The following is a 26281-nucleotide window of genomic DNA, read 5'->3' as shown; positions in this document are numbered from 1 at the left end:
GGCCGCCACAATCAACAGCGTTGCGAAGCAGCTGCAGGCACCCCCGAATCTGTGCCGTTGCCGGCATCTTCAGAGGTGATCATAGTAACAACTCAATGCTGCATCTACGATCTCAGCTGCATCAGCAAACATGAAGTCATCTTAGGGGTCCACTACGACCACTTCGTGCACACTTACGCCTGATGATGTTGCTGATGTTGAACATGCCTGAAGTCTAAATATTGCCTATCCACACACATGCTCACACTACCGTGGTGCATGCAGATGGCACTTAAGTGCACTCAAGTTGACATGATCAGAGTCAAAAATTTTTTCTTCTTCCTAGTGCTTTTGAACCCCTTCATCAGACACATACCAGCAGTTCTTGTTCCTTATATGAGAAGTCTCATACAAGCAGGGTACTACATTCTCATTGCTGATCAACCTCAACCCCTATTTCGTGGTAGGCACACTGGTGCCTCCTACAAAGGGGTTCAACTGCATTTAAAGAACGGTGCAACTCCCTGAATTTTTTTCCCATGACTTTTCTTTCTGAGCCAGTAGATACAAAAAGGCACTCTAACGTGAACAAATCACAAGACCTGGTAAAAAATGCAGATACCCTCTACCCAAAAACAATAACTTTCTTGCATAAGTGATGGAAATAAACGAATGGTAGACAAACAAGGAAAACACCGACCTTTTTGTATTTGTGAGGAAACGTGTTCCGCTCAATGGTGTTCTGCGAAGCTCCACGGTTCACGACCATGCGACGGTGCTCAAACAACCTCATGGTTTCCTGCAAGAGCATGAAGCACAGGGGCATGGGTACCAACACGAACATTGATAACTTAATCCCAGTCGGAAGCATCATGTCTGAAGAAGTGAGCAAGACCTGGTACAGCATCACGAATTTCAGTCACAGCTATGCACTGGTCCAACAGAATTAGATCTTGAGGTCAGTTTTACCACAGACCATCCACATAACAGCGTTCATAACAGTGCACAAATTGAAAGAGTGCTCACTTGCAGCAAAAGCACTGTTCTGATTGTTTTTATTGGGTACTTATCCTATTCTTCAGAGTGTCCAGAACAGCTCCTTTCGACTTCGATAAACTACTAGCGTTGCAAAATGTGAAAAAAATTAAATAAATAAATAAAAGGCCTCTATCTTCTACATCAGCAATCTTCCATTGCACTAATCTTATTTCACATTTTTTGCACTACCCTCATGCAGACATTGACAATCCCTTCCAAAGCACTTCCACACCCATCACAGATAGAAAAAACAAAAAGATCATTTCCTTACCTTCGAGAGTGTGATGGCAAAGGAACACAAACACAACATAACAATGAACTGAAGCCTAAAAGACTAATGCTGGCTCTTCCCGTGGCACACAATTTGTGCCAAGACGTGCCATAAACGTTATCTAATGTGACCAAAGTTGACAATTCCGCACACACTCACTTGAACGTGCCTTGACAGCAGGGGCATGTAGTGGGGCAGTGAGACGTACTGAGGAATATCGGAGAGTGCTGAAATGGCATACAGGTCTGGGAACCTCTGCTGCTGCGCATGGAAGGAACAAGAAAAAACATATTCACCCTGCTGAATTGCAAATGTGAAACCGAGATTATTAACAGTTTTCACAGCATCGAACCTCTCCAGCCTAACTTATGCACATCACAGAGAGACTTAGCGTGTTCAGCATTCCAGGATGCACATTTCAGACGACCCAGTATCGCTTTTGCGTAATACCAGGTTATCGGAAGTTAGCAATGACATGGCAAGCTTTGTCTGGCCACATTTGTAGCCGTGCTTTTCGTCTTCAATGAGCATTCTTGCAGTTAAAATAGCTTTAAAAAATCAGGCAACACATTCACAATTATGGCACTGTCAAAAATTTACACCAGCAGCAAGGTGGAATGGACTTAATTACTGCAGTAATAGTTCTGCGTTAATCTGGCTGATGCCTATTCCAATGGATGGCACCACCAATCTGGCAGCTCACATTTATGCCTGCAGAAACCCAGTACAATACAGAAGTGCTAAGACACCGGTTATCACTGTGGCAAAAAAGGGAAATAAAAATGTTGAACATCGTATTGAGTTGCAAATGCTTAGTCCAGTGTAAGCTAGTGCTAGGAATTTCTTACACAGCCCATAGTAGCGAGCATGTTGTAGTTTCTCAGAATAGGTTGACTACTTATAAAATAGTGCTGATAGTGACTCAGTATAGTTGTGGTTTGGGCAAGTTGGTGTTCCATACTTGTGGGGTGGTGTCGAGCAAAGAACGAAACACAGAACACAAAAATGGCAAAGACAGGTGGTTACTAAGTTTAACTCATTAGTATGTCGAATGAGTGTGTCAATAATGGAACAGAAGCAGACTTTTTTGACACCATACAACAACAACAACAAAAAGACGGATCACAGAAACCAAGAAAAGGGGAGAGAATTGAATTTATCATGGCTACAGGCTGCATGGGCCGCCAACATCATGAAATTTCAACTCCTTCACCGAAAGACAAAGTATGCTTATGTGTGTGCCTCCTTCCCACACAGTGTTGGCTGCCTCCAAAATGGTGCCAGCCTGTTTATCTCCTAAGTTGGCGGACAACATTTGTCTGCTCAAAACAGAGAACACAAGGCGCATAGCAATGAAAGGCTAAGAACTCAAACAGGACGCTACCACACTTACAGAAACGAAAGGCTAAGACGCCGTCTTCGTTACGAACATTGTTTACATGCTCACGTAGATGAACACTTGCACATCTGCCTGTCTATTCCATGTAGAAACCACAACAGTTCAGAAGGATACTGTCGACAACTCCCCATGCACGCAGCGCGTGCTGGTTATACAGTCGAACCCACTTATAACAATACTCAAGTGCCATGAAAATTTCATTTCATAACCGATAATTGCTATAAAGAGATTAATTGAAAAAAATCAATATAGGAGGATGGCAGGCTGTTGTGAGAGAACTATGATACTGGTCGAGATATGCCAACAGACATCAGTGATAAGGATGACAGAGCTGCCGATTTTTCAGACATGCTTGAAAATTAAGACGTTTTCAAGGGACCACCACAAGCCCCACTGAGCCAGCGTATGACAATGACTGACGTTTCGATGCTGAAACTCTTTGAAGTCTCAACTTTTTACTCAAATTGCATGTCCGAAAGTGCATTAACAGAAGCCAACCGCAGTCACTCCCGCGCCTTAGCGAATTTTAAAAGCCAGCTTTGCCGCAATGCCATAATGCTGAGCGGTGGAGCATACTGTGGATCCAAAGGGGCACTGGCAACGCCTCCTAGATATTTTCAAAGCCTGCGCCCTCTCAGGTGACGTCAGCGACCGCCGTCCTACGAGCCGGTTCCTCAAACCGGCCCTTCCGTCCCGTCTTCTCCCGAGTCCCCGACGGCACTTTTCCTCTCTTGCTGCTTGTGGCCAGTTCGTCAAACCAGTCGCTCCTGTCCTGTTTTTCTAGTGCTACTTCTGCGGCATGCAGGTCTCGACATGCCAAATAAGTGTTGTGTGCCTATGTGTACGAGCAATTACAAGACAGGAAACAAAGTGCAAGTGTTTTCGTTCCCAAAAGATGAAACGATCTTCAAGAAAGGGTCAGTGCGATTCCTCGACGGGATTTTGTGCCTACTGCCAACAACAAGGTACGAAGTAAATTCTCACTACTGTTACCACAAATTGGCGGTTCATGAGGGAGCCATGACAAGCGTTATGTTATTTGATTGTATCGCAAGGGTAATCATGTGCTCCGCACGTTCGCTACTGTAATGCAGGTATGCGCCTTACACTTCCACGCGTCGTGCATCGAGCGTACATCATCGTACACAGATCCCCGGACAGGAAAGGTGCTTGAAGCTCCCCTAAAGGTGCCCCGTCTGCGCCTTGGATCAGTGCCATCTATATTTCCTGGCTGCCCTTCGTATCTGTCGAAGCAAGATGCCCTCCCAACAAGGGAATCTCCAGATGCCAAGAAAGCGCGCCTCGAGGCAGACAGTCTTGCTCGTGCTATTGAAGAGTCCGCAGCCTTGCATCGCGAAAAACAAAAGCAGCGCAAATTTGTGTCCCTTCCTGAAATGATGGAGCGCCTAAAAGGGAAATGCATTCCAGATGAATGGACCGTTATTTATCACCCAAACTGTGCCATGTTCCTGAACATTGTAAATGAGTGCATGCCTGTTCTTCAGTCCTCTGTTACTGTGTTCGAAGATCTTCGTATCACTGCGTGTGTACACGGTAACTTTGTGAAACGCATAGGTGACTGTGTTGTGCCAGATAACATCAGTGATATTAACGATTTATTTGACATACTGATTAAGTTGCAGCAGATTTCTGGCGACAAAGCTTCAGCTGATGGAGCTGAAGCAAATCTCTTAGAAAAGATTGAGCAAAATGTCCCCGAGAATAGAAAGGACACTGTCAAATTTTTGAGGGAGCAAGTGTTGTTGGTTGAGAAAGAGAGATTACAATACTCTTCGCAAACAATGGTACTTGCCTGCATATTGCACACTATATCTCCCCATGCTTATAAGTTTTTGAGGAGCTCAGGTTCTTTGATTCTGCCACATCCGGGTACTATCAGAAATGTGTGCTCGTCCTTCAAGCTATCACCTGAGAATGAATCGGGTAATCAGAATTTTCTAAAATACATTGGCCAGAGATATAAGAAACTGAGGTCGCATGAGACTGCCGTCACTTTAATGGTAGACGAAATTCACATTCAACCATTCATGGACTACAAAGGAGGGAAGATTGCGGGGGCAGCAGTGAACACAGTTGAGGCTGCAACGACTGCACATGTGTTCATGGTTCAAAGTATGTTAAGCTGTTTTCGTGAGGTTGTTCACATTCTTCCCGTGCGAACATTAAATGCTGAGTCGCCTCATGCTGTATTGAAAAAAGTCATTCTTGAGCTGGAAAATATCGGCTTTAGAGTTTTAGCTGTAGTAACAGATAACAACTCCATCAACAGGAAGGCTTTAAGGGGGGAGGCTACCTTGGAAGGGCAACTTTTTTGTTTGTTGAGATATCCTATTGAAATTTTCAGGGTAGGCTAATAGCAAAGCCATTTGAATAACCCCAAAATTTCATGCATTTATGCTCACTGGTTCCCAAGTTACAGCCATTTATCAGGATAGTCCACATGGGTTTCTTAGTCAGGCTCTGGTGAATTTGGTAAATGTGCTAGAGAAATTCACTATGATGATTCCTGGATGGGTGCTCTACACTAAGACAAAGCTCATTTTTTAAATTTCCTTGCTGAAAATTTTTAGCAGGGCACTGGATTTAGTGTTTGCCATTTGGCTTTTATCAATGAAATTTTAATTAATTATCACAAATTACAGACACAATAAATTTAAAAAGCGGCTTTGTCTTTGTTTGGGCAATTTATTCAGGTGCATAATAAAAAAAACCTGTCGGAAATCGGATGAATGGTTCCAGAGATATGTCTCGACTAAGCAGTATCACCAGCCAAAAAAGTCATTTCGAGATATTGGGCTTCGAAAGTTTCGATCACATATCTTGGTCTGAAATGACCCTGTAGATTAAAGAAAATGCGTTTTTATTGATTTCTGTTCTTTGCCACCTTTACTGGCTTTTTTCTATTTTTCATACGAGTCGGGGTTGCGATCGCCGAGGTTGATTCGAGACGCCAAGCTCATTTCAACTATGCATTCACGTGCCGCTGGCGCACACTGGAGATACGAGGGCTGACACCGTCGATGCAATCGTCTTTACCGATACAGAGGTTGCTTCGCTTTGAAAAGGGCCGTCATAATCGTTGTTGGAGGTGCGCTTGACCACGGTAACACAGTTTATATAACGATTCAGCGCACCAATCCACCGAACGCGTGTACCGTGACCAGCGGCGTGTCCGATAACACAACGATCGCAGGCACATGACACTTCTTAGTCGGCGGGCAGGATGCGATATCGTAAACACGGTGTAGAGTTCAGAAAGTGCAGCGAGCGATAACGAAATGCGAAGCTGCGATAACAAAAGCTGGCTGCACGACGGTGACGACGGCAGCAAAGAACGAAGCAAGCGCTAGCACTAGTCGCAGGGTTGCCGTTGGGTAGATTCGAAAAGGAGCCAGAATTCAAGCTAAAAGTAGCCAAAGTAGCCACATCTTTTAACCTTATCGCCAAACTTGTAGCCAAATGGCAGAAAAGCGGTATTATGAAAAGAGTTTTTATTATTGAACAATAAATACCATTTTGTGCCAGCAATAAAATAGCATACGAACACAGTTTTTTTCTCCTCATGCTTTGTCTTCAAGCCATAAGCAAGTTGCAAATAAATGAACAATTACCTGCATACAGTCTATATAGAATAGAGTAATTGCCAGAGACAGAGTAAGATTGGAACATTCCAGCCAACCATTCAGTAGGAATATTAATCGTAAAAGCAGGTCGTGCTTGAAGTCTGCGACTTCAAGCACGACCAGCTTCAAGAAGTGATATCTGCTCGAAGATGACCGGTCCAGCTTCATTTTGTATCGGATCTCTGTTTTTGTCAAAGTCACACGAGAACACACGCTGTGCGTCAGCACTGCAAAACTGGCTAGTATAGCGCCGGCACCGATGGCGGGCAGAGTGAACAGCGTGCTAGCCACGCGCATGCCAACATGCGCGCAATTTCGTCAGTTTTGATCTGCCAAAAGGCGTACTTAAATTTCATCTTTAATTTGTAAGTATATCTCCAATTTCCTAATTTTTATTTAAATTCATAAAACCACCGAATTATTGGCCGATCCCCCATAATGGGTGTGAGACACTGACTAGGGGAACAAGAACTTCATCATTCCGTCTCGGCAGGCGCACCGCGCGTTGCGTTCAGGTGCCTCGATGAGCACCAGACTCATGGCGGGGCTAGAACACGCGCATACACTGGCTGACGCCTCAGAAAAGCTTGGAAACAAAGGGTAATAATAATAATATCTGGGGTTTAACGTCCCAAAACCAAGATATGATTATGAGAGACGCCGTAGTGGAGGGCTCCGGAAATTTTGACCACCTGGGGATCTTTAACGTGCACCTAAATCTAAGTACACGGGCCTCAAACATTTTCGCCTCCATCGAAAATGCAGCCGCCGCGGCCGGGATTTGATCCCGCGACCTTCGGGTCAGCAGTCGAGCGCCATAACCACTAGACCACCGTGGCGGGGCCTGGAAACAAAGGGTAGTCGTCAGGCTTGCTCGGTATTTTATCTGCAGATAATGAGAAAAAATGGCTATTGAATGCGCTAAAATAAAGGTTCAAAGCAGCCAGAAAGTAGCCATGGCGCCAACCTGAAATTTCTGTCGCCAGACTGGGTCGTAAAGTAGCCAATTTGGCGCAAAGTAGCCACCAACGGCAACCCTGACTAGTCGCAACCGACGACGCACGGAGCAAGCCAGAAGGCCATCGCGTCATCGCGCGCGGCAGCCAATAGCAGCCGCGCGTTCCCCCACTCTCTCGAGGAGCGCGCGCTTAGTCCAATGGTAGCTGCGCGTCGAGACGCGGGAAACTCAAACCCCTGCGAGCCCCCCCAATCATAAGCGAATCATGCTTCGGCCGCGCCACCACCCCTACCGCCGCGGGCGGTAAAGAAATGCGCGGGAATTCACGAACAAAACAAAACCAAGATGGTGCCGATCGGTTGAACGGCGCGGGAACGGTGCTCGCTCGAAGTTGGGCTTGTTTCGGCGCTTCTTTGGCCGGCGCAGCAGCTGCCGCTGCTCGTTATTACCCGATTTGACGTACTTTTACGATGTTTTAGGCGTTCATAATTACAGGAAAGGTCGTTTGTAATACGTACAGCCCAAATATACGGTTTTTCAAGAACCGAGTTTTTTGCGATTTTTCGATTTTCAAAGGGCGCGTCCCCCCTTAAGCATGTTTTCTAACCCGCCAAAAGTAAGAATTAGTTACCCACATCCAGCTGACGCAACGCGGCCTTTGTTTTACATCGTAGATGCTGTGCACCTGTTAAAATGTGTTAGAAGCAATTGGCTTAACCAAAGAAACCATGGAACCCACTTTTATTTTCCCATGTTTGACCTCACCAACAATTCTGTCCACCCTGACATCATACAATGGGCGTCATTTAAAGAGCTGAGGGAACTTCACAAACTTGAAGCTTCTGAGCTGTTGAAGTACAGCTACCGGCTATCTTCGAAGGCTCTAAACCCAAATAATTTAGAAAGGCAAAATGTGAAGCTTGCCTTACAGGTTTTTAACACCTTTGTGGCTGAAGCCTTGGACGCACACTGTGGTTTGCCCGCATTTTCCCGAGGGAAAGAAACTGCCAACTTCATCAGAATAATTCTTCGTTGGTGGAAGGTTGTCAATGTAAAAACACCACACAAGGGCCATCACCACCGCGACGTATACGAAGAAACAATTACTTCAGTGAGTGATGACCCCAAGCTGACATTTCTGGACGCCTTCGTGACCTGGCTTGACGTATGGGAGTTTTACAAGCACGACAATGGCACGCTCACTAAAGAAACTCTTAACGCTTTGAGGCATTCAGCATATGCTCTACTTGAATTTTCAAAGTATTGCATCGTTGAGCTCGGCTACAAGTATGTGCTGCTAGGAAAAGTGCAAATGGACGGTCTGGAGAACAGATTTGGGCAATACCGACAAATGGCTGGCGGTAACTATCACATCAGTATCAGGCAGCTTTATGAGTGTGAAGGCAGAATTCGCCTTCAAAACACTCTTCCTGTGATAAGCCCTGGGGACCTCAACGACGATGAGGAGCTTTGTTTGCCGGCTGCTGCACATTCATTCAACATTGCTGTGTGTCCAGAAGACCAGGACAGTTTGAGTGCACGCGTGCCTGTTTTTGGTTATGTCGGTGGCTTCTGTGCTCATTCTGTTCTGAAAACACTGAAGTGTGATTTCTGCCGAGAGCAGCTTGTGGAGTGCCAAACACCAGAAATCGAGGATGCAGATGTGCACTCTTTAGCAGCTAGTCTGAATAGAGGTGGTCTAAAATTCCCCAGACCGTGTATCATTACTATCGTGATGCACGCTGAAATAGTTCTGAAAAAGCTGCTTCAGCCAGAGAATGTCACAATGTTTTTTCAGCAAGAAAGCCAGAGAAATGTCTTCAGGCAACTGATAATTGAGTCACTGCCTGAATTCGAAGACCTGGTGACATGCGTAAATGGGCACGATCCAAGTTTGTTGATCAGCATGATAGCAAAGTGCGCAGCAAACATCATGTTGAGTAATTACTGCAAGCAATGAAATGATATGGCTGCTACTGCAAAAGCCGACGCCAAAGCGCGAAAGCTAAAAACATTAACTTCGAAGTAAAGTGCACGTTGAGTTTTTGTATATTATAGTGCTTTTTTGTGTGGACTTGTACTGTTTTAAATGTATGTACATAATAAACTCATGCCACCAAGTGTATGGGGCAATTTGTATCGTAATCAAAGCGTACTTCGTGACTGAGTAGCACTTGCGTGCAGCAAATCAAGTGGCTTCAGGTGAGCTAATAGAGATAACTATTCTTGGCGAGATTGCTGTGAACTGCGCGCGAGCTGTAGATACAGCAAACAGACTGGTTAAGCAAGAAACGCGTTCGAAGCAGCGCGGCGGCGTCCGACCGGTCGGACGGCCACTGATGACGTAGCTGACGTCACGACGCGCGACACGCAGGCTTGTCAAGTTCTAGGAGGCGTTGGCACTGGGGGACGTTGAGGTTGTGGGCGGGAGTTCAGTAGCTGGAATTTTACATTTTCTTCTTCCTTTTCAAGGATTGCACGTTCCATAGTCTTTATACACAGACACCCAACAGGCAGAATGCATTGTTATAACCGATAATGCGCCATGCGGGCATTGCTGTAAGCAGGTTATTTCGCCATTGAAAGCATACAAAAGGTTGGTGGTGCAGCAGCGTCTAATTGTTATAACCGATATATTGTTAAAAGTGGTATCGTTATAAGTGGGTTTGACTGCAGTGCTTAATGTGCATTATATGGAGCCTCCTGTTTCTCAGATCGCAGGCTTTTCCTTGAAGGCATGCGACCTGAAACAGTTGTATTTCAGGGGCAAAGCACCTTAGGGTCTCGGTGTGTCGGCATACATCGTCGTCTGCTGTCAGTATGGTCCATTTGATTGAGCGCAATAGAGGGCGCATCGCCTCATCGCTCACCGTGTGGCGAGAGAGAGCAAACGGCGCGCGTTGACTCTGGAAAGACTCTTTTTGCGATGAACGTTGAACTACCAGCTCGCAAGGAACGAGAACGCACCCTCGCCTGCGAGAGATAACGCTGACGCAGGCAGCATCTGCTAGCGAGTTTCTTGACTGAAAAAAAAACGACCGCTCGCGCTGCACAACTGTTCACTGGCCACCCCGTATATATAGGCACTGGATTTTGACCTGCAATGCAGTGCTGGTGGGAGATTTCTCTTGTGCGTAGTTAAACAAAGATTCGCAGCGTGCAAGTTAACTAAAAGCAGACTGCGGGTCTCTGTGTCTAATCTTCTGTCTCTCATTGCCCACTAGCAGTGATTTTGCTGTGGGAAACACGGCGCACACTGCATGCTTTGCCCCTTCACAGGTTTCACGTTAGTGGAGCTGAAACACCCTTCCCTACATGCTTTGCCCCTCCCCAATTTTTTTCCACACCACGCAAACTTATGCTTTCTATGCTGTACGTGTTTTCTTTCTTTCATTCTGGGCTTTTAAATGCCAAAACCACAATATGATTCTGAGGCATGCCATAGTAGAGAACCACAAAGTAAATTTTGATACCCCAGGTTTCTTTAATGTGTGCCTGAATCTAAGTGCAGGGGTGTGCTTTTATTTGATTCCCATGGAAATGCACATGCACTTCAGGTATATTTTAATTATCTGCATTAGAACAAAAGATATGCAATTTCTGAAAGCATATTACTTACGGTGTTTCTTGACAACTTCTCTTTGTCAAACACAAAAACAAGTATGCGGTAAGACTGCCAGAGAGCTTGTCTAGCCAATGATGCTAATTTGATTATTTTATTGAACTATGCTAATTTGATTGTTTTATCGAACTTCGAATGCAAAATAAACAGAAGCAGAAATGAGTGAAAAATTTTTCCTTCATATACTTTACGATTATCGAGATTTATAGTATGGTAAACAACATTATAAGAAAATGGCATCATCGGCTAGACCATCTTTCTGGCAATAGTGCCACATACAGCATAGACCGCTTATAACGTAAGTCGCCGGAGTCGCGAATATCCGCACTGTAAGCGGTACCGTACTATAACCAAAACAACATTTTTGAAAGGTTGCACGTGTACAAAACATGACCAACAGGCAGGCGCGCGATTCCGACTATCGCGGCATGCGACTGGGGCGTAAGTTTGCATCTGCTTACATTTGAGAATGTTGAACTGTTAGCGTCCGCGGACCTGCGGTGCCAACATAACGAACGCGGAAAAAATGCGCCGTCACGGGAAGTCGCCGCGGTAACACACTGCGCGTCCGCGATGTCGAAAACGGTGGCGACCACAAACCACCACTCGAGTGTTTCACACGCACGCCCGCGTTTTCGTAAAAGATGTAAGTCACCCCTTCTAAATGCAACAATTGCAAAATGTTTCATTGACTCGGCACCAAACCGCAACTTCTGTAGTCCGCGGCCGCCGACATGGCAGCTAGCGCTCGTTAGGCCTAGCGTGCGCGTTGCAACTTGGCATGCCACCGTGAGAAGCTTGCCCTAGGCAACACGGAGATCGGGAGTAGAAGAGATCGCACTCGCGAGCTAAACCGAGGGCATCACGCGTGAAACGAAGTTTCGGCTCGCGATCGGGAGAACAGCCGCGGCAACTATCCTGAAAAAGTCTTTCAAGCTTGTAAGTCCGCCTGTTGGTGGCAAAGGCGAAAGCTCAATCGCGTCTCAAAGCATTGTTACTTGCGGGGGAATCGAGGTTGCACGCGCGATATCTGCGCTCTACGACGAAGCGCGCATGTCAAGCGGCCGAAGGGGGCAAAGGCTTCTCTGTCGGCCGCGCAACCGCTCCCCCTCCTCACACCACGCACCTGCGCCGGGCTGCTGTCCCCCACAGCCATCCTTTTTTTTTCTCCCCCCGCTCCTTGTTCGTTCGTTCCGCGACCCCTCCTCCTTTGTAATGCCGTCGCCGCTCTCTCCCCCGCTGGCGCATCTCCGCTGAGAAGCACGCTCGCACCCTCGCATCTCTGAGAATGTTCCGGCAGCTGCATTATAACCGGTCTTTCATCTGGGGGGTCTGCACAATAAGCGGTATGCGTATACATGGAGTTCTATGGGAGAGTAAATGGGAGTCAGAAAAAACCGCATTATAGCCGGTACTGCACTGTAAGCGGTTACGTTATAAGTGGTCTGAGCTGTACTTTGTTTTTGTGTTTGACAAAAAGAAGTTGCCAAATATCCCCGAGAGAATTATGCTAAAAAACACTGTAGTATCTACTTGGAGATTTGGAATCTGCAGAAGAAAACTGAATAAGTGTATTAAATTTCATTCCGTTGACCCAACTACTAAAAAAACGTTTTTCAAGACCCAAGTCTCCCCTTAAAGGAGTACTGACATGAATTTTAAAATTTTTCGGGTTGTTGCTCTAAATGAAAGCACGGGTGTCGAGAACCCTAAAAAGAGTGTCGTGGTGCCTGGGGATGCATTGCATATATTTTTAATACCGCTTCTTTCAATCAGCAATTTCGGTTTCAGTTTCGAGAGGGCGGCTTCATAGTGACGTGTCAAGTCTGCCCGTGACGTCACGGGCAGACTGCAACCCACGAAATATGCACCTGCTGTCCTTTGCTGTCAGTCGAACGTGGTTCATGATGAGTGAACTGTCGTCCAGTGCCTCCGACAGCGATTTCTGCGATTTAGGCTGCATGCAGAAGCCAGACTTTGCAAACCAAGTGAGCTGACTTGAAACGTCATAGGTCTCTCCATGCGGTGAAGCTGCCTTGCAGATGCTGGGAGATGAAAACTTTAAAATCAAGCTTAAATATTTATACGTGTTTCCCGGATGCGGTGTGGGGAGAGCGTTAACACTACATGCCAAGGAAACCAAAAACGTCCGTTTTGCTGCACTTCAAAATCGTGTCAGTACTCCTTTAAGACAAAAAAGCTTTACAAACCAATGCAACACATCTCGTATTAAGTAAGAATAGCATGGGCACATGTGAACACCAAACAAGTGGGAGCACTCACCACATTATGGGGCAGAGCCAGTGTCAGGGGCGTGAAGGAGTGCAACTGCGGAGGTGTTGGTGGGTGGTGGTAGTGGTGCTGGTGGATGTGGTGATGCAGGTGGGCGTGGCCCCCACTTGCCTCCCCAGCACTGAAATGGAAGCAGATGAACACCCGTGACAACAAGGAATCCACTCCAACCATGCAGTTCAACAAAGAACACAGATCTATACACTGAAATAGCTGCTCAAATGGAACAGCTGCATCTAATATGATTGGTATGTATCGTACTTGAATTCTGCACCACTTTTCATCTCTCAGTAAGCAGAACTCCTTTAATTAAGCAGAACATATTTTCCTTGTCTCTTCAAGTTCCCTATACAGTCTACTGTAAGCTCCATTTAATATTCAGCATAAAATGACACTAGAGCGCAATGGTAATTTACCAAATTAGACAAATAAAGTAGTAGTTCTATTAAATCTCAACTTTCATCCATTTGGCAAGGTATAGGTAGAGTACTGCAAGTCCTGGATTATTCTCTATTTTTTTTTTTAGAATTCTAAGCGGAAACCTTAGTGCCAGAAATCAGCATGGCTGGCTACACAGATGCCTGCTGTTATGGCACAGGTAAAGGTCTTGCGACTTGCAAGGGATGGGCTCTTGCTTAAATTACAACGCAATGTAATTCGTTTTGTTTCATTCTCCCTTTCTTAGAGCGAGCTTCGAGAAGAGAAGGGTTGTATCAGTGGAGGAGGGATGGCGGACACAGCCTGCAGACGCAGTCAGTGCCTTGTTATTTTTTTTTTTACAGTGAAAGCTGTTATGAGATCACAACACCACCCGATTTTGGTGGCACAGTTGTCCGCCGTCACCGGCATACGTGACTGCTATCGCGCACAATGAGAAAAAAAATATCCAGGATCGCATGGAATGTGAACCCGGGCCTTCGACGTGGTATTCTGCCACAGAGCCACACCAGTGGTTGAAACTCCCTTGTAAAAAGACCCTATACGGGCATCAGGTCGGGCAAGGAATCATGCTAACAGATGTAATATAGCATGGTAGAAGTGTAAAATAACAAGCAGGCATCACACCACATGAACTGTGCAACAAGTGGGTGGTTTAAACCTTCCCACCCATTACAAAGGGCTCAGCCATAATTCTTCGTCACCATCTACAGCATCAACATAGTGCACATAATTAGGCTTGTGCGAATATTCGAGCAGTTCGAACATTCGAATGAATATTGCAGTATTTGAATTCGCTTCGAAACGAATTTATTCTAAATTCCGCAGTATTCGAAATGAACGAGTAGACATATATAAACCACATGCAACTCCCTGTAAAGGTGGTTTCGCTGCAGTGGAGGGGTGCTATACCATGGATACACCTACCCAGGAAAATCCGCACTGCTGCGAAGCCCCTCTTCAAGGTTGAATGAACAAATTACCCTCCCATCAATTTTAAAGTTTAAAAGCTTGTTGCACTGGCTTATATGCTCTAAGTATAGTAAATTTTAAAATGTAATTTATTTTACAGGTTATCACATGCATTCTATTGAAAGTCAAATCCCGCTACTTATTCAAAGTTGCTTCCACTCCCTTTGAACCAAAAAGAATGACATCTGCACATGCCTTGTTTCAATTTTAAAGAATATTGTGCAAGTTAGTTGAGTCATAATAAATATGCTCATTTTTTGTTATAATGTGTAATATATACTATTCGAAGTCGATTCGAAATTATTCGACAAAATCACTATTCGCTTCGAACCTAAAATTTACTATTGGCACAAGCCTACACATAATGCCTTACAGATGTGTAGCAGGTACATCCCTACTCAGGAAAATTATGATGATTTATGGTGTGATGACTACCTTGCAACTGAACTTGTACTAGTTTCCCAACGAGAGTTTACAAAGGGCTCTAGAAAGGCCACTCCTGCAGCTTTCGCTGCAACTGTGCTGCACTTTTCGTCTTTCTCTGTCATTTGCGCGGTGGTTCAACAGAAAGACAAGCTGCCGTTCTCCATTCTGAATTAGCCCTTGTGAGTCGTGTAAGGCGGGCTGCAGAAGCCAGTAGAACCCTGTACTTACGACATAGACCAACAAGCTCCTGAATAACCCTACCCCTCTTTACTCGTTCCCTTGAAATGAAGTTTTGTGCACCTATTGTTTTGTTACATCCCATTTCATTAAACAGGGTCTGGGCGACCTTAATTCATCAATGTAGTACTCTCGGCGAGTAGCTCGCCTGAAGTTCTACAAAGTGCATTCAAATTCACACCTGGGTCCTGCAAGCCATTTACATTTGTTTCCAGTTCAGTTTCAAACCACATTCAAAAACACATTGCGAGAGTGCTCTGGAGCACATAAAATGCAACCAGTCAAACAACAGAGAGCCGAGCTAGCTGGTAGGCATTCGTGTTAAAAGGAGTGGGCGAACAAACACGGACACAAGAGAGAAGGCAAGACACCACGAGCACACTTTGTGCATTTGTGGTGTCTCGACTTCTCTCTCGTGTCCATGTTTGCATGCCCAGTCCTTTTAACATCATCATCATCATCATCATCAGCCTGTCTACGCCCACTGCAGGGCAAAGGCCTCTCCCATGTTCCGCCAATCAACCCGGTCCTGTGCTTTCTGTTGCCACGTTATACCTGCAAACTTCTTAATCTCATCTACCCACCTAATTTTCTGTCTTCCCCTCACGCGTTTGCCCTCTCTTGGAATCCAGTCAGTTACCCTTAATGACCACCGGTTATCCTGCCGACGTGCTACGTGGCCGGCCCATATCCATTTCTTCTTCTTAATTTCAACTATGATATCCTTAACCCCCGTTTGTTCCCTGACCCACTCTGCTCTCTTCCTGTCTCTTAAGGTTACACCTATCATTTTCCTTTCCATCGCTCGCTGCGTCGTCCTCAATTTAAGTTGAACCCTCTTTGTAAGTCTCCAGGTTTCTGCTCCGTAGGTAAGTACCGGTAAGATGCAGCTGTTATATACCTTCCTCTTGAGAGATAGTGGTAGACTACCATTCATGATTTGATAATGCTTGCCGAATGAGCCCCATCCCATCCTTATTCTTCTAGTTATTTCACTCTCATGGTTCGGCTCCGCGGTTACTACCTGTCCTAAGTAGACGTACTCCTTTACAACTTCCAGCGTCTCGCCACCTATCGCGAAGCGCTGTTCTCTGCCAAGATTGTTCCACATTACTTTAGTTTTATGCATATTAATTTTCAGACCTACTCTTCTACTTTCCGTATCCAGTTCAGTAATCATGAGCTGTAATTCGTCTCCCGCGTTACTCATCAATGCAATGTCATCAGCGAAGCGCAGGTTACTGAGATACTCTCCATTAACTCTTATCCCTAATTCTTCCCAATCTAGGGCCCTGAAAACCTCCTGAACTAGCTCTGCGAGGGAAAGTACAGGAATTCAGAGTTTCACTTCAGAATAGGTACGCGGCTTTAACCGAGGAAACCGACCTTAGCGTTGACGCAATGAATGATAATCTGACTAGTATCATTAAGGAGTGTGCAGTGGAAGTCGGGGGTACAGTCGTTAGACAGGACACTGGTAAGCTATCCCAAGAGACGAAAAACCTCATTAAGAAACGTCAAGCTATGAAAGCCTCAAATGCAACAGACAAAATAGAGCTGGCGGAGCTTTCGAAGTTGATCAATAGGCGTAAAGTAGCCGACATAAGAAAGTATAATATGGAGAGAATTGAGCATGCTCTAAAGAACGGAAGAAGCCTCAAAGCTACGAAGACAAAACTGTGCATAGGCAAAAATCAGATGTATGCGTTAAGGGACAAGGATGGCAAGGTCACAACCAATATGGATAGAATAGTTGAGATAGCGGAAGAGTTCTACAGAGATCTGTACAGCAGCCGAGACAGTCAGGATGATAACGTAAGAAGCAGTAATATCCCAGAGGAATCTGACATCCCACCAGTATTAACAGGAGAAGTAAAGAAAGCCCTAAAGGGAATGCAAAGAGGCAAAGCCGCTGGTGAGGATCAGGTAACATCAGACCTGTTGAAAGACGGTGGAGAGATTATGTTAGAGAAACTGGCCACCCTGTATACGAAGTGTCTCTCGACAGGGAGGATACCAGAATCTTGGAAGAATGCCAACATCATCTTGATCCATAAGAAAGGGGACGTCAAAGACCTGAAAAATTACAGGCCCATCAGCTTACTGTCCGTTGTCTACAAGCTATTCACAAAAGTAATTGCTAACAGAATTAATAGGACATTAGAGTTTAATCAACCAAGGGACCAGACAGGATTTCGTACAGGCTTCTCAACAATAGACCATATTCATACTATCAATCAGGTGATAGAGAAATGCGCGGAATACAACCAACCCCTATACATAGCCTTCATAGATAGCCTTTTAACACGCACCTTTTAACACGCACCTAGCCTTTTAACACGCACCGTCAAATGCTCCACAATGCATAGCTCTACTGTGTCCCCTTAGAAGCCGGTAACGGATTGCAACGCACCCAGTAGGTGATGCGATGACCACTTCGGCCTGAACGTTGGGGTCCAGCACAACCGCCTCTCTAGCCACCTGGACTGGAGGTGGGGTCGCTGTGGTTGCCTGGCATCCACCACCACTCTCCAAAGAAGAGGAGCCCACTCCCCGACCAATGCCCTCGGGGCCAGCCGGGGGTGCTGCTGCTGCATCTCTCGTGCCCTGTGCCACGAGGGGACCGGAAGCCCCTCGTTCCGCACACACGAAGATCCCGTCCAGTGCCGGTGGTGAGGTCAGCCCCACGGAAGGAGGAGGAGGTACGGCAGCGGCTGCTGCAGCTGCAGCGACGGCGGCAGCGGCACCTGCCGCCAGCCCCGCGGCTGCCCGCTGGGCTTCCATCATGCGCTGCAGGGCCAACGCCTCTTGCTGCCTACAAGGACAGGGGACGATATCATGCACATATCCATTTTTTCTTACCATCATGTGTGAGCAAATGTGTACATCGTGACAATGGTAACTGGGGCCTTCCCCTTTGTATCAGGAGGTCTATGGGTATAACTTGGATCTAGCCCCTAAACTAAAACAAAAATACGCCCATGGATTCGCGTGTGGACAAAGCCGTGGTCACTAACTGATGAAGATAGCGATGCGGACAGTGCCGCCTCGTTTTGGTTGTCTGCAAACGCCGTTTTCACTCTTTTGCATCGCACATTTGCGGCGCTTCACGCTCGGTGCGCTTCAAGGATAGTTCGAATTAACTAGGTTGCAGCCAAGTAAGACCAGATCAACGAGAGTTTGATGCCATTAAACAATGCAATGCATATGCTAGCCAGGACCAGGAAACATGTCCGAATTATCAGATTTTCCAAATTCACGAGGGTCCAATTAACAAGATTTTACAGTAGTGGGATTTGACTGTATAACAAAATCACTTTCGTGGAAGTAGCCTCTCATTTATAGTTGGTTTTGTACCAATTAGGCCCTGCACCCCTATACACCCGTCTTAGTAAACAAAGCTCCTCTAAAATGGAACTAATTTGTTCAGTCCCTCAGTGTTTCGTAGAAGTGCTAGTGTATTTGAATAGACAAGAACTTCTGTGAACTCATTCTAAAAACCGCCGAATGATCATTTCTAACAAAATTTCCCATGTCCACAACCTGTAGGTGCAAGAAATTGTTTCGTTTCAAAGAAAAAAAAAAACAGTCACATTATGGTACCTCTTGCATAAATGTGTTTGTAAAACTTTGAGCTAACACAACCGCCTACACTTAAGTGTGCTGGAACACAGTGCACACGTAGCTACCTGGTCCCTTAGAAATTCGAAATAACAAGGTTCAACATTAACAAGCAGAAACTAAGAATTTTTTCTTATGCTCATCCTGAAGACTCGTAGAACATGTGAAGATCATGGAGCACGAAAACTGTCAAGCTGGAATAGCAAGAGTGTCTAATACTTCACTGCACAAAGCAGTAACACTGTACACCACTAAGTCAAGAGCATAGCACCTGGTAGTAAACGCCCTTGCATATCCCGATTTGAATCATTCCCATGGGCAAGCAAATATGCAAGAATGTGGCCCTTACCTCTGCATGTACAGGGAGTGCTGGTACATGCACCGCCTCTGCATCTCTTGCATTCTCTGCTGGCTCTGAAGAGGAGAACACAAGATTAGCATGCAAAAACGGAGACAACTTAGACTTGAAAGGAGTACTGACACTTTGAAGGCGAGATAACTTGTGAGATTTATATCTGTGGACACCCACACCTAATCCACAAAATATCAATGGCTAATAGAGTCTAGGACATATTTAAAACCAATTTGGAAGCGTATGCCGCACAAATGAGCATGAAACGAAGCACCTCACGACACCGACATGAACTCGGTTTTAATGTAAACAACCAGATACACCACGAGTTTGTGTTGGCTGCCATGTATCCTGCATGTGCTCTATGCCGCAGCTGGGTGCTCAGGCGCACACGATGCCGCATACATCACTGTTTTGTGTGCTCACATGGTCAGCTATGTTTACAAAACCAACACCTTGGCCCCGCCTCTCTCGGCACTCTGATACAGAAGCTGCGACTGCGCAATGTAAACACGTCTCCAAAATAATCAGCCATCATGCACTCGAGCAAACAAGGCTTCTTCTAGCCATGATAAGTGGGCAAGTAGCTACTTATTGCAACTGAAAAAACAAGACACAAAATGTTTGCATAAATAGTAATCCTTTGAATGCAGTTTTCTTTTACCTAAAGACCTTTTTCAAGCCCATGAGCGCCGCCAACGGACGTGCAAGCGCTGGGTGGAAACAGTGTGTACACCACAGCAGTTGCCGCGAGGATAGCACGGGCCTCAAGCGGCTAGCTTTCCGCCTGCGCCATGCCAGAACTTCTCAGATCAATTTGGCAAGGTGGAACTAAAGCCCCTCCATGAGTTTTCCGCCGACCAGGTTAAGTAGCGCCAACTCGCCCTCTCCCTCTACCTTTGAACCGGATCTCCCGCAACGGAAGCCGACGTGCCGCCATGATGTTTCCCGGTTGCACCCTCCCCCACCCCCCGCCTCCACCTGATTGTCCCGCCGCTCGGCTGTCTCCGCAACCTTCCTGCCGGCGGAGGATCGGTCGTGATTTTGCTTTAATGGAGCTTTGACGTACATCGATCTCGCTAAATGCACACACTAGGTGATGTAGCTAAGCGTCTAGGAGATCAATGGGAACTGCAGCTGTGCGTATGTGATGCGTGCGCGGGCATTGCAACTGCACGAGTGCGTCTCGCCCGATGGAAGGACCTCCTTGATATGTGTGTTGTGTGAAGTTTCGTGCGATGCACCGAAAATGTGGCTTCGCCGTGCGGCTACGACGTCGATGCGGCGAAAAGGCGGGCATTGCAACTGCACAAGTGCATCTCACCCGATGGAAGGACCTCCTTGATATGTGTGTTGTGTGAAGTTTCGTGCGATGCACCGAAAATGTGCCTTCGTCGTACGGCGAAAAGGCGAGCCGAATGAAAGAATGCGAGCTTCAGTGTGCGAGCTTGGTGTGAAGTTAAGCTCGCTTGGTCTGCCTGAAGTGACTTAAACGCCTTCCTGCAACGTCATACTGGTGTGAATGCTCATAGACTGGGCATTGTGACCGGTTAATATAATCGTTTTGCAATGTAAAGTTCGAACATCTCTGTTCCACGGCTGCTTCTTCAGACGTCGGTCAAGCGTCGATGAAAGACCTTCCTTTGCGTCTGTTGCCGCATCTACGCCATGCAGTCATCGAACGCGAGGTTTGCGTGTGTCGTAGACAGAATGAACAATTCGCTACTCACCCCACTGGTTCACTAGAAGTTAACAGTGGACCACACGGGCGGAATATTTACACTGCGCGGGAAGGTAGGTTTTGCACATGTGCACATGTGTATGAAGCGCTACGTGGTGCTCAGTGTGCATATCGGCGCGATGAATACGCAAACAGTCCGGGCCACTTGCTGTAGTTTTCTTTTTTTTTTATGGATTAGAATAGTTATTAATGATCTGGATAACCTAAACGATCCTCCGAGAGAATGCTCTCGGAGGATCGCTGCCTCGCTGCATCCCTCGCGACGCAGAAACACCGAGCGAAAATTCCCTCGGCGGCAGAGGTAAAGATATTCTAGTTCACTGTAGCAGAGGAAAATAATTGCTGTCTCGCGTGTGTGGAAACAAGATGGAAGGAAAAAGCGGAAGGAGGTGGCTCAATAACTTCCTTCCGGAAACTCCGGAACCGGAACTAGGCGGCGGCGGCGGAACAATGCTTGGCGCTACTTAAAAAAGCGGCAGTAGACGCGATGGAGGGGCTTTAGGTGGAACATATTGCTGTGTAATTCAGTCAGGAACTTCTGTGTTTAGCTACGACAGCCTCTCTACGATTTACATCTGTCTAGTGTTCCCGCGTGCCCCTGTTTGACAGGTTACAAAAGATAAGTGTTTTCTTACCATTAATTGAAACTAACTGCAGATATTATAATCTTATATTTTAACAAACGCCGGCTGTGTTTTTGCATGTTGGCTCACATGTGCCCACACTGTAGATATGTATAATCTTACTGTTGAGCAATACGAGATTATCTATTAAAGGCCAACTCCGGCGATTTTTCGGCCATGTCAAAGTAATGGTGCTTTTATGTTCCTGAGACGCTCCTGTTACAGGCCCGATAGCAGAAATACTCGGTAAATTGGAGAATAATTTTAAATAAGCAAAAAAGCGCAACACCGAAACCGAAACCCAACCAAGTGTACTGTCTACGTATGACATGGACGTTGTTACGAACGAACCGGAAGTCGTGCAAGGCATGCCGGTCACGCGGCGCGGAGTATGAAAACTATTACAACGGGACGAGCAGGCGCACAGTGGAGAGGTGAGCACGCCGCGCACCAGCTGCAATGTCTGCAACTGACAGCGCCGCGTCTGATACTGACAGTGTTTCGGCCACCACAGCAGACGCTCGCAGTAGCGGCCGAAGTTAGCGGTGCCCTCGGCTGCGTCACTTCCGCCGCCTTCCCAACACTAACGTCACAGACGCAATGTTGCCAATAATTGTGGGAAGCCAGGAGGGCGTTTGCAGACAATCTTTAAAATTCATTTGCGAACGATCTGCACATGTCTCAAGCCTGTAATTTGGCATAAATGACGGAAACGTGCAAAGGAACGTACCCAGCGAATTTCGTTGAGATCCATCGACCTCGAAAAATCGTCGGAGTTGGCCTTAAAGGTCATAGCAGCTAAACACAGTTGGCAAGCGCAGAAGTGTTCATGGCACTAAATGCTCAAGCATTAAGTGTCATGGCAATTCGATACGTCACATTCGCATCATTACAAGTAATCACCGAATAAGCATGAATTTACTGTTCCAGCTCATATTGTAGTAAGTCTCGACAGTACTGGCATGCGATAATGTGCATGCTGCTTTTAAATGCTACATCTGATATATATACAGCCGATAATACCTACACTGCACTGCGTTAATCCTTTCATACTTCATGCACAGAGATACATGCAGATGCGTTCATAAGTGCAGTATTTGCAATGTAAGAACAGTCAAGAACCGGTGACATGTTCCTTTCGTTTCATGCTCCCACTGCTCCCACAGCACCAACAAGCAACAGGAGAGTGGCTTGCTCGGCGTACACACTTTCCCCATAGCCTTCCGCGCGCCCGCAGGGTGCTCTGGCATTGCTTGAAAAAGGTCTATTACGACAAAGTAAACACACAGTGAAGCTTCTTCAATATGAATTTTGAGAGATGAGAAGAAATTATTGACCAAATCTTAAATTATCTAACTGACGATGACAACAAGAAAAGAAATCGTTATTGACTCAGCATACTTTTACATAACTCGAAATTCTATTGAACTCAATTCTATTTGGCTCTTTATTCTCAGAGTTACAACAATGTTAACGCGCACACTCACAAACACAGCAGAGCCAATAGTAACCGGGTGAGTAATGACAGCAGATATGAATTTTGATTTTAACTTATAACTGATGAATCGCAATTATTCTTGCCTATTTGCACAGAATCGTCATGCAATTATATGCAACATTGCTAATATGTGACAGCACATAAAAGTTGGCAAGAGAGAGTCTGAACATGAGCAACTCTATTTTATCAGTTACTGAGTTGTGTGTTCAGCTGCTCTGTTTTTGAACGCTCTTCTTGCCTCAAAAGCCTTCAAGACAATGCTCAAACGTACTGGAACACCAGCAGACCTGGATGTTGAGATAATAGACTGGATGAAAATCCCTCTCGTAAAATCTCCATACAAGGAGTGGTGGTCGTGGTTGATTAAAGCAGCAACAATTTGGACGTAATACAGTGCAGACTACTTATAACGTAACTGCATATAGTGCAGGACTGGTTATAATGCGGTCTTTCTCGACTCCCGTTTATCCTCCCATAAAACCGCATGTATACGCATACCGCTTATTGTACAGTCCCCCAGGATGAAATACAGTTTATAATGCGGTTGCGGGAAAATATTTCTGACAAACGCGGTAGCGAGTGCGGTCGAGGGAACGCACAGTGAACGAACTAGGGGTGGAGGGAGGAAAAAGACCGCGGCAGCGCTGTGCGGGCTCGCCGAGTGGGGAAGGATGGTGGTTGCCTAGGTGACGCAGTAGCCTTTGCACTGGCGGCGGCAAGGCTTCGCGGCCGCTAGCCGGCAGCGCGTTCCGCGTGGAACGTACGATCGCGTCCTCATCAAGTGCGCTTTAAAGTAAGTTTCCTGTCGAGAAAAGCATCGTCGTTATCACTCTTGCTACAGATATCACGTTTGCTACCTCTTCCACAAATTGAAAAGTTTTACGGCTTCATGACGCGAGCTTTCGCCTTTTCTGCCAGTGCGCGGACTTAAACGAGCTTGGCGGGCTTTTGTCGCTGTTGATCTCCCAGCCGGGAACACAAACTTCGTATCACGCGTGCTGTTCTTGGGTTAGTGCTTGAGTGCGATCTTTTCGACGTCCGATCTTCATGTTGTCTTGGACAACCTTCCCGCGACAACATGCTGAACCGCAGGCTAGGCCTAATCAGCGTTGGTTGCTTTTCGGTAGCGGTCGCGGGCGATAAAAGTTGCGGTTTGGTGCGGAAACTTTTAGTGATGGCTGAACTTGAAGGGAAGGGAATCGTAACGTTAATGAAAACGGGGGCATGGTTGGCACATGCAGCTCTCAAATGGTGGTTCCGGATTCGATTGCAATGTCTTGGACATCGCGTGTGCGCCCGTGAAATCGAACGATCAGTACCGCTCAGCACGTGAAATTTCGGTCGCGATTCGTACATACCTCGAGGTGGCCTGAAACGTAGTCGGCGAATTTCCGCGATGGCACTTTGTTTTGTTTGCTTTTTTCCCCCGTGTTCATTTCGTTGGCAATGCGGGTCTTTGGCGGTTAATTTTTTAACATTCGGAGATTTAAGTGGTTGTAAGCGTCCCAAATTGCATATGTCGATTATTGGACACGCGAGGCTACATGCTCAACACGTTTTGCGCAAGTGCAGCCTTTGAAGAAGGTTGTTTTGGTTATAGTGCGGTACCGCTTATAGTGCGGATATTCGCGACTCCGGCGACTATGTTATAAGCGGTCCATACTGTAGTTTTCCAGCAACTGCGGTGTAAAAAAAAAGGAAAGTACCAAGAAACAGTGCCCCTGTTTCATAACATAACACATATACATATACAACACACAACAACACATTAACATAACACATATGAGACAGGCTCAGAACCATGACTGGACGGAATTTTCATATGTGGCATTGTTTGCAGGTTCGTTTATACTGTTTCAAAACACAGTTGCGATATCCCTCAGTAAATGTCCCTTTAAAGTTTTAAAGAGCAGTGTCTCCCCTTCATATTGACAGCACGGCAAAGAGGACAGTGCTTGTTCCCTAAGCTTTGTTTCTAATTGTCTCGGTCCCCTCTACACTGCTGTCATGATTAAACATTTCTTTAACGCTATCCCATTATGTGGCTTCAAACCGGAAATGTTACTGAATTTACTTGGTTGCAAAGCGAGCCTGTTCTCCATCACCAGGAGTCAACCTTCATGTTACAATCAAAAACTAGCCAAAATAAATACCTAGATGGACCAAATTTGACAGGAAACTTTTCCAGTTTCAGCAGTTTCGCAACACATGTTGGCAACATGCACACGTGCATCCAAATACGAATCCAGCCCAAATCAAGACTTTTTTTAATACGTGTCGTGCCCATTACAATGGCTACTTCAAGCTGAAAGCAATTTGAAGTCAGGACAGTCCCAAAATCGTGAGTCTGAAAGATAGTTTGATATCAACGAATTCCACAATCAGTGGGTGATGGAACCAGCAGGTGAGAGACTTGAAGTGTGAGCGTGACTTGCATAGGCTTCCGCAGTGCTTGCCTTACGATGAACAAGAACAGAAGGTGGCAGTGTTAACTATTGAGCATCGTAGCCACCTCATGTGAGTGAACTGGTTTAAGAAGTGTTCCATATCTAACGAGCTCGACCACTGACGAGGACGAGTGATGCAACCATTCTGCTCAAAAAGTTCACTTTCTTTCAGCTGTTCTGCCACAGAGCCTCATGTTACGTTTACAGTTTAATTATTATTTTTTCTCATGAACAAACTGAAAAGGTGCACCTCGTGTTACAACAGAGTAAATATGGTAAATGCAATGGCCTGCCTCAACGTTCAGCCTCATCGAATATTTTTGCAGTGCATATGTTGAGCCACTACAACCTCTTAAAAGCAATTTTTGTGTTCCCTGTCACATTGCTCCAAGGGGCTGAGAGATGAGCGTGCTCCGAATGAACATGATAAAAGGATCCCAGGCATTCACCGGTCTATGTAAAACACTAGATCAATGGTTCTCAAATGGGGGTCTGCGGACCCCCTTGGGTCCACGAAGCCATTTTAGGGGATCCACGAGACCCATCCTCGAAAAAAAAAAAATCTAGTGTTTTTTTTTTTGGAGGCACACTACATCCTGTGACAGCCACCCCTTCTGATTTTTAATACGCTTCACCGCATAGCATCTTTGCATTGTGGCAGAGCTGACTTATGTGCACACTACTCTTCGAGACTGCTGTAAAGTTTTTGTTGCAGTTTTCTAC

General features: G+C 46.0%; 1 protein-coding gene across 3 annotated transcripts in view; it reads right to left on the bottom strand.

The window, feature by feature from the left end:
• Positions 1–26281, bottom strand: part of LOC119394418 (E3 ubiquitin-protein ligase Arkadia) — a 74232-nt gene that overhangs the window by 23688 nt on the left and 24263 nt on the right. For 2 of the 3 annotated variants that reach the window (XM_037661716.2, XM_049415777.1), the window contains exons 11-15: positions 19247–19311; positions 17690–18091; positions 13195–13324; positions 1448–1549; positions 680–778 (exon numbers count right to left, since the gene is read on the bottom strand). In XM_037661716.2, the coding sequence (XP_037517644.1) occupies positions 680–778; positions 1448–1549; positions 13195–13324; positions 17690–18091; positions 19247–19311 (798 nt within the window). The remainder of the gene's footprint in view (positions 1–679; positions 779–1447; positions 1550–13194; positions 13325–17689; positions 18092–19246; positions 19312–26281) is intronic. The other variant, XM_037661718.2, reaches the window with a different exon arrangement.

The sequence above is a fragment of the Rhipicephalus sanguineus genome, chromosome 5 (genome assembly GCF_013339695.2).
Source record: "Rhipicephalus sanguineus isolate Rsan-2018 chromosome 5, BIME_Rsan_1.4, whole genome shotgun sequence".
In the NCBI taxonomy this organism is placed as follows: Eukaryota; Metazoa; Arthropoda; class Arachnida; order Ixodida; family Ixodidae; genus Rhipicephalus; species Rhipicephalus sanguineus.
The sequence above is the reverse complement of the archived record's forward strand: the minus strand, read 5'-3'. Positions and strand labels throughout refer to the sequence as shown.